Here is a 9141-nt window from a genome sequence, read left to right as displayed (position 1 = left end):
ACCCCGAGAGGACGTGTCTTCTCCATCAAGCCAGAAACCTGCCAGCCCTTCCTCAAAGTAAGCCGTTTCCCACTTTTCACGCCAGGCTTCCGTGGTCAGTCGCTCCGTTGTCATGAGCAGTTCAGTGATGCACACCAGCCTTTCCTTCATCTACTACAGCGTCTTCCTCCAGATGTGCAAGGCTCACGGGATCGGCTATGACGTCCAGGTAGGAAGTTTCGAATTAAAGGAGGTAGCCAGGAGGAGGGAGAGGGTGCAGAGGTCAGCCAGTCCAGCCTCCACAGACTGAATAAAACTTGGTCTTAAAGGTGCGACTGGACTCTTTTGGACAGGGGTGCCGGGGGGGGTGCCTCTGCAACTTACCTGGCTGCTTCTCGCTCTGACTGAGGGCTGCTGGGAGCAGGGGGTGGGGCTTGTTGCATGTGCCCGCCCCCTGGGCTCTTTACTGCTGGAGCTCCGCTCCTGTGCGCTCCTGCAGGAAATGACCCCTGGACATGACCGTCTCCCGCAAACTGGACTTAATGTGAATCATGCCTTAAACCTTGAAATGGATCTCTAAGGTGCTGGTTCTTACCTTCAAAGCCCTATATGGTCAGGGGCCTACATACCTGAGGGACCGCCTTTCCCCACACGTTCCCCAGAGAGCACTGCGATCAGGGTCCCAACATCAACTGACCCTTCCCGGACCAAAGGATGCCAGGCTCGCTACAACCAGGTCCAGGGCGTTGCAGCCCGAGCCAGCCGGACAATATTAGATTGTGACCGATCCCTTGAAAGGTTTTGAAGCTAAACGCCACCTAGTTAAATTGTTATTGTTAATGACATCTGGATTGTATCGAACATGACCGTCTCCCGCAAACTGGTCTTAATGTGAATCATGCCTCAAACCTTGAAATGGATCTCTAAGGTGCTGGTTCTTACCTTCAAAGCCCTATATGGTCAGGGGCCTACATACCTGAGGGACCGCCTTTCCCCACACGTTCCCCAGAGAGCACTGCGATCAGGGTCCCAACATCAACTGACCCTTCCCGGACCAAAGGATGCCAGGCTCGCTACAACCAGGTCCAGGGCGTTGCAGCCCGAGCCAGCCGGACAATATTAGATTGTGACCGATCCCTTGAAAGGTTTTGAAGCTAAACGCCACCTAGTTAAATTGTTATTGTTAATGACATCTGGATTGTATCGGTTGACACCTTTTAATACTGTACTGTTTTATTGCTTTGTGATTTTACGATTAGTACATTATTTGTTGTTGTTTTAAATTTTTGGACGCCACCCCAAGCCGGCGATTGCTGGGAGGGCGGGTACAGGGCGTTGCAGCCTGAGCCAGCCGGACAATATTAGATTGTGACTGATCCCTTGAAAGGTTTTGAAGCTGAACGCCACCTAGTTAAATTATTATTGTTAATGACATCTGGATTGTATCGGTTAGCACCTTTTAATACTGTATTGTTTTATTGCTTTGTGATTTTATGATTAGTATATTATTTGTTGTTGTTTTAAATTTTTGGAAGCCGCCCCAAGCCGGCGATTGCTGGGAGGGCGGGGGCATAAGTTTAATAAATAAATGAATAATAAACAAGATCCACAAGGCTGCTGCGACGTGGCGTCATCACAGACGGCTTCCGCCCGCAGTGGATTTAAGGGGGGGGGGATGTCACCTGGATCAGAGCACATGGCTTCAGTGCCTCTCTCGTTAGATGGCTCACCCTGATTTTTATGTCAGCCGAGAGACAAAAAAAACCTCTCGCGAGCGCACTTAAACTAACTACCACTTTTAAAATCTGATTAACCACAAACATATAATAATCTACACCTTAACAGCAGCAAGAATTCTGATAGCTAAACGTTGGAAGTCGAAAGCCATACCATCCAAAATAGAACTAAAACACAAGATTCTGGACATAGCGGAAATAGACAAGCTGAGTATAGCATTGAACAATAGACCAGAAGATATTTTCTGGAATAGATGGAAGATAATCTATGATTGGCTAAAACACAAGAAGATAGATTAATCTTTAGTCAATGCTAGTTTAAAATAATAGAATGGAAGCAATAAATGAACTGTTATTTTAATTTATGTATAAATTAAAAGTGGACATGTATATTGTGATGTGAATATGAAATGAAATTGTGAAAATAAATTTATTAAAATCTGATTGAGCCCCACACAATAAGCGAACGGTCCAGATTCCCACAGCTAGATCCTGTCTATTTTGTCCTAAGTATGAGCCACACCCTCATATTTTCCAAGAGTTATTTAAAACAATGCATTCACAAATTAACGAACTACAACTTACCTTTTTCACCAGCTGTTCTTCTACTCGGTTTGTGGCCCTCTGACGGTCCTCCTGAAAAAGGTCAAAAAATTAAATCAGTATTCTTTCCACAGCGGCTAAAATTTTTAATTGCAAGGTTTTGGAAAGATACTAAGGTGCCAAGCAGGGCTCTTTTTGTAGCAGGTACTCATTTGCATATTAAGCAACACACCCCTAATGTAGCCAATCCTCCAAGAGCTTACAGTAGCTCCTGTAAGAAGAGCTCTGTAAGCTCTTGGGGGATTGGCTACATTAGGGGGTGTGGCCTAATATGCAAAGGAGCTCCTGCTACAAAAAGAGCCCTGGAAGTATAACTCAGTGGTGGTATAAAGTATGGGATTTATTTATGTTGGACAATTTTTCAATTTATCATTCCAACAGTCAAAATGAGAGTGACTTTTCCAATCCTCTAAATATCTGGTACCCCATTTTAGATAAAATAGACATTGACACCTTTGATTGGGAAACCATTTCTAAAGCCAAATACAAATTATTGGTATTTGGTTAGCCTAGGGTTCGTAAGTGAGTTTTTTTTATATATATAGACATTTTATGACGTTATTCATTGTATAACTGTGGACAGAGAGTCGCCATTTTGTATTGCAGTTTTTTTATATTAAAATAACAATTTTTAAAGAAAGAGTTATTTAAAACCTCTTATTGATGACACGGATGCTGATGCCTTCCCTTCCGCCCTCCACAGCAGAAAGAAGGCACGGTTTTTATGATCTTTGAAGACCAGAAGAGGCACAGGTTTGGAATGCTGTAAGTTTGCAAGAGCGAATTGTAGGACCGGAAGTATCAAAGGCTTAACCCTCCACTAGTCCCGACCACCTGTAGAAGCCTTGCCAGATATATATGGCCTTGAGTAAACAAGTGGAACCAGGCTAGGAACATCCGTAGGGCAAGCTAGGTTGGAGTCCGGTAGCACCTTAGCAACAAGAGTTTCAGGGTGTAGGTTTTTCAGAGTCAAAGCCCCGTTCACCAGATAGAAGCAAAATCACTTGGGTATGAGGGGGTCCCTGCTCCGCACAGAAGAACCTGCAGGCCTTGCCCACACCTTGCTTAAATTGCTGTTCAGCTCTTTCTAGTAACAAAGGAACTTACAAAGGACCACGTTTCCAACAGTATTCTCCATTATGATTAATACACTGGTGTTTCATAGCGCCAATGGTTAGCAGTTCATGTACTGGGAAATCCAGAACACTTTCGAAAAGCCGCGGAATTTTGCTCGGAAATTACTAAGCCTCCTCTCTGCTACTTGATTAATAAAAGTTATTTATTACACAAATCCTTTCTCCTGACAAGTTAAAATGGAGGCTCATCTTTCATATCTCCCTGAAGATTGCCACCTTACGAGATTGAAAATACTCATTAAATTCCACCGGCTGACAGGCCCAAATGAGAGGGCGATTGTTTTTAAGCATGCGAATGGAATCATTGGCAAAGTCATTTGTTTGGATATCATTAACAGAACAATTGGAGAACATCTCCAGGGGGCCCTGATGACCTTTGCTCACCATCTCTTCATCATCTATCAAGAATTATCAGCACCTAATCTGCATGCCGAGACCAATTTTAAGGTGAGGTGTTAATTAACTAACGATCCCAGTTAAATTTTCTGTTCGAGGACAGAAAACACCTCATGCTGCATTGTAAACAAGCGTTAAACCATCCCAGGTTCTCTTCTTAGCAGTGCGGGTTTTACAGCCGCCGAGGGTCAATATTGTGAGATTCCCAATGAATCTGTTAGTTAAATTTAAGAGTTTTTTGATGTGGTAATGTAGATTTGCTTCAGCTGGAAGCCAGTGAAATATCTGAGAGGAGGTCCTCACTCCAGTGGTACCATTAGCTGCTACAGAAATTAGATTTTCATGTTAAATTTGTCTCTTCTCGGGGCAGGTAACTGGAAAGGCAAAAAGCCTTCACGTTCTCCTCCCTTGTCGTACTGATTTATAAAAGGGAACCGTGGAGAAATTTAAAACGTATACATTAATAGGGTGGCCAGCTCCTAGTTGGGAAATACGTGGAGGTTTTGGGGGTGGAGCCTGTGGAGGGCAGAGAGGGACGCCAAAGAGAGTCCACCTTCCAAAGTAGCCATTTTCTCCTGGTGTAAAAGGTAAAGGTAAAGGTTCCCTTGCTCGAAAGCCAGTCGAGTCCGACTCTAGGGTTGCGGTGCTCATCTCCGTTTCAAAGCTGAAGAGCCAGCACTGTCCAAAGACGTTTCCGTGGTCATGTGGTCAGCATGACTAAACACCGAGGCGCACGGAACGCTGTGACCTTCCCACCGAAGTGGAACCTTTTTATCTACTTGCAATTTCTTGCTTTCGAACTTGCTTGCAATTTTCTTGCTTGGTTAGGATCCAACAGTACTTAATACAAAAGACAAAACCCAAGTAGTAGAAATATACTTTCAGTTTCACAGCTAAAAGAGTACCAGCTACCTGAAGAAGAAGGAAGCGAATGCGGCACTGAAGCCAGCCATGCATAGCTGCTACCCCTACAACGTGGAACTTTTGTTTTCCTCTGGAACTTTTGCTCTCCCAAAGCATCTTATACAAAAGATTAGTGAACTTTACTTGGATTTTGTCTTTTGTATTAAGTACTGTTGGATCCTAACCCTTTAAGAAATCATAAGAGTGTTTGAATTTGACAAATATTTGAACTGTTAAGAATGGTTAAAATTGTTTTGGATAATGTATTCTTTCTACTTCTGTTTGTAACTTATACACAGAGTGTTTCTGTTTCGATACAACCACCTGGAGGTTGTCAACACTATAAAATGCCACAAATAAGCTTGATATCCATTAATGGGTCTGTCTCTTGTAAACCCAAAAGCTACACCAGTGTATTGCCTGTTAAGTGTTGAGGCTTAGGTTGTGTGGTCCTGGTGAGGAATACAGAGAGACCCCTACCGCAAATATTCCTAGGCAAGGGTGGTGGAAATTGCCATCGAAGCACAGCCAACTTATGGCGACCATGTAGGGTTTCGAAGGCAAGAGACATACAGAGGTGGGTTGCCACTGCCTGCTTACTCAGCACTGTCCCTAGTTTGCAAGTGCTTGGCACTGCCGTGATCCAATATGGTAAACTAGGGCCCCAGTCACACAGGAGGTTTTGCCCCACAAGAGGGACGGATCGGGGGCGCATCAAACGGGCGCGATCACACCGCAACATCTGGGAAGCGAAGCACACCCGTCCCCGATCCGTCCTTTCCGGGCGAAAACGCGCATTAAAAAAAACAACCTAGAAAAGAGTACTACCAACCTGAAACTCCGCAGCAAGGGTGGCCGTGGGATCGCCGGCGCGCCTGTCTCCCACAGCATTTAAGGCTCCCGGCCAAACTGCGCATGCGTGCACATGCGCAGCCAGCTGCCTCGCTCTCCGTTCCGTGGCTCCCCCCCCCCGGCATCAGATTGTGCCGGGGAAGCAACTGCGCGGCGGCTCAGGGGATCTATCTGATCCTGCTGCTGCGCGTCTATTTTGATGCGGCTCAGAAAGGCGTGGATCGCCGGCGCGCCTTTTCCCCCTTATTTTGTTTGATGTTTTATGATGATTGTATATTGCCCAGAGCCCTGCAACAGCAGGGACTGGCCGATCCATAAGTCGTTGTCGTTGTCTTCTCCTCCTCAATAGTAGTCGTAGTAGAAATAGTAGTAGTAGTAGAAGGGGCATCTAGAAGGGACGACATCTGGTAGCATAAAAACTGTTGTTTTATTTATTTATTTTAAATCCCCGGAGGGATACTTTTTTATTTTGCAAAGCTACAAAAACGACAAAGAAATAATAGGGAAGGGACTACATCTAAGGAGAAAGGAAAGCAAACCACACTAATCTAAAACCCCAAGAGGAGGAGATCTTTTCACTGTTAGTTAAAATGTTAGTACTGTTAGAGTTAATGTCACAATATACTTGTAGAGCTCTTGCTTATAACAGTTCGCTATTTATATGTTATTTTGTTAGTTGTTATGAGAGAAATCTCTGATCATCTTCTTATTCTTCGCTTCAAGCATGAAAACTGTTTAACCGCTTTGGCTGTTTGACTCTGTTACAGGGAGCGGTCCGAGATGTCGAAACCATCTTGGGAGTTGCAGAACACAACAAGCTCCAGTTCGAAGAGGAGGAACAGCAGGCCTCCAAAGCACGGGGCCTCACAAAATAGATAGTAAAACCTTAATTAAAAGTCACCTTTCCTTTATCGCTGGTCTCACCACTGCAGGGAAGCCCTCAGTCACAAACCCGATTGTGCCTACACCAGAGCCTGTTGCTGGGCCTGTTGAGATGGGGCTTTTGATTGGCCTAGCCCGGTCATCCTTCAGACGGCTCCCTATGAGTGGTGGTGGCGGTAGAAAGTATCATCATTGCAGTGGGTTTAGGATTTTCAAGGCAAGAGATTATCAAAGGTGGTTTGTCATTGCCTGCCTCTGCAGAGCAATCCTAGACTTCCTTGGTGGTCTCCCATCCAAGTACTAACCAGGGCCGACCCTGCTTAGCTTCCAAGAGGCTTGGCCATCCTGCTCTGTGAGCAGATCTGATAAACTGGTAGATGCCAACTTCTGCTCAGAATCTATAAATAAGATCTTCCCAGTGTGCTGAAAGTTTCACTTGGAGCCTGCTAGTTGTCTGTGGTAAACTCTCACCTCCTATGAACACTTGATGTGAGTACCACAGGTCTCGCATCACAAGAGAACCACGTCATTTGTTTCTGCTTTTGATTCTCTTGTTATTTCCCACGTCTCCTTGGAAAGGGTCTTCATCTTCCTCATACTCTGCAAATTTGACAAAGGGAAAATGGGCCACACGTATTTTATACTAAGCAATCCATAACTTCATGGGAATTCACTGAGATGAGTGTCAATCAAGAAAGTCCCATCAAAGAGGTCTTGAAGCATTAATTTAAAGGAGGATTACACAGGAAACTGTCCTAGTGGACTGTGTTCTAGGCTTTGATAAGAATTGTTCCCTCCATGTTGGTATGTAAATTACAAAAAACTGTTTGGAAGGGTATTGTAGGAGCAGGGGTCATTTCCTGCAGGAGCACACAGGAGCGGAGCTCTGGCAGTAAAGAGCCCAGGGGGCGGGCACATGCAACAAGCCCCACCCCCTGCTCCCAGCAGCCCTCAGTCAGAGCAAGAAGCAGCCAGGTAAGTTGCAGAGCCCCCCCCCCAAACAGTCCAGTGGCACCTTTAAGACCAAGTTTTATTCAGGTACAAGCTCTCCCTCCTCTGCGAGGGCAGATCTGTGTGTGTCCCTCCCAATAGCTAGCAGTCCAGTGGTGCCTGAGCGGTGGGTGTTCCCTTCTGACATACTTCCGGTGATGTCAGGGGGTGTGGCATATGCAACTAAGTTATGCTAATGAGTTATGCGAATGAGCTCCTGCACTTCTTTTTCTACGAAATGACCCTTGTGTAGGAGGCAGAAGAGGAAAGTATATTTGTTGTATTAGAATGTGATCAGTGTCAGAGCTAGGGGTGTGCAAAAAAATAATAATTCGGCCCATTCGAATTCGGCAGAATCGGGCAGAATCAGTTTCGGCTGGCAGTAAGACTCCCGCATGTCAGTTTCGTCAGTACCAGCCAGATTCAGGAGTCTTTCGGCCAGCCAAATGTCAATTTCAACCCCATTATGTCCTATGGGCCATTGAAGTCAATGTAACTTTTTTCTCACCATAGAGAACAATGGAGGGGATAGGGGCAACCTGTTTGAGGGCCCATAGACTTGGACCCCCTGCTCCAATGTTCTTCAGTCATGGTTGGTATCTTGTGGAGAGGCTCCAGCAGCTACCCTGCGAGTTTGGAGCCTCTCCCTCAAACCCCCTCCCCTCCAGCCCCCAGAATATACCCTATGTTTTCACCAATGACTTCAATGGCCCATAGGGTATAATGGGGCCAAATTGCAGCCACAATTTGGCAGCAATTCGGCGGCAAGCCGATTTAGATCAGAGGATCTGAATTGGCCTGCAGCAGCCCGAAAGGTTCTGAATGGGCTATTTTCGGGGGTGCATTCGGTTCCGACGAACCGAATGCCCATCCCTAGTCAGAGCTATAAGAAAAAGTAAAGAGATGGACAGCACAGACTGCCCGTGGGCTCTACCCTGTCCTGATCCCACTAAACCTGTTTTAAATTGTTTTTTAAAAATCTGGGGCATCTTCTCTCTTTCACATACACTCCTTCCGATCCTGCCCTGCATCTATCATCATGGGTACCTAGGCAGCCTTTCCTCCAATTCTGTCCTGGGACTCAACTCACAACTGTCCATAGCCCTCTTCTCAGAGCTGGGCCATGTCTGTTTTGGTTTTTTTTTTTAAATTATATTTAACAGGAGTAACAGCCTTCAGATATACTCAGAAGCAAGTCCCATTATGCTCAGTGGGTTTATTCTAGGTGGTCAGCAGCTGTCATCCTGCATACAGTTATCTAGTAAGCCCCCACTGAACAAAATAAACATACATAGAATTGCATTGTTAGAAGAAAATTCCCTGCGACCATGTGCCGACTTTGGAGGGATAGGTATATCTTTGGTTATTCATCTGCTTTCAGGTTTCTCAGAGCTGACCTGAAGAGTCTCTTCAGGCACCTTGAAAACAGATGATAAAATAGCAAATCTATTGAATATGGGAAGAACGTGCATTTTAAAACTTCCTTCCTTTGAAAGTGGTCTTCTTAAATTATGATTTATTCATTCCTGTAGGTGAAACATCTGCTCTTTTCTACAAGCCACATCTCTTTCCCCACATCTTGAAATTCTTCATGATTGTTGCCAGAGCCAAACTGCAGTAAATACCTGTCATGGAACAAACAGCATTTGGGACTTTTGGAGAAC

At 45.1% G+C, this 9141-nt stretch overlaps 1 protein-coding gene across 1 annotated transcript in view; it reads left to right on the top strand.

Moving 5' to 3' along the window:
- Window positions 1–6480, top strand: part of IQCH (IQ motif containing H) — a 129100-nt gene extending 122620 nt beyond the window's left edge. The window contains exons 19-22 of the mRNA XM_015414596.1: window positions 86–208; window positions 3022–3083; window positions 3793–3901; window positions 6373–6480. Coding sequence (XP_015270082.1) covers window positions 86–208; window positions 3022–3083; window positions 3793–3901; window positions 6373–6480 — 402 coding nt within the window. The remainder of the gene's footprint in view (window positions 1–85; window positions 209–3021; window positions 3084–3792; window positions 3902–6372) is intronic.
- The last annotated feature ends 2661 nt before the right edge of the window (window positions 6481–9141 follow it).

The sequence above is a fragment of the Gekko japonicus genome, unplaced genomic scaffold (genome assembly GCF_001447785.1).
Source record: "Gekko japonicus isolate JY-2015 unplaced genomic scaffold, Gekko_japonicus_V1.1 scaffold698, whole genome shotgun sequence".
Lineage (NCBI taxonomy): Eukaryota > Metazoa > Chordata > Lepidosauria > Squamata > Gekkonidae > Gekko > Gekko japonicus.
This window is presented reverse-complemented; position numbering and strand designations above follow the sequence as displayed.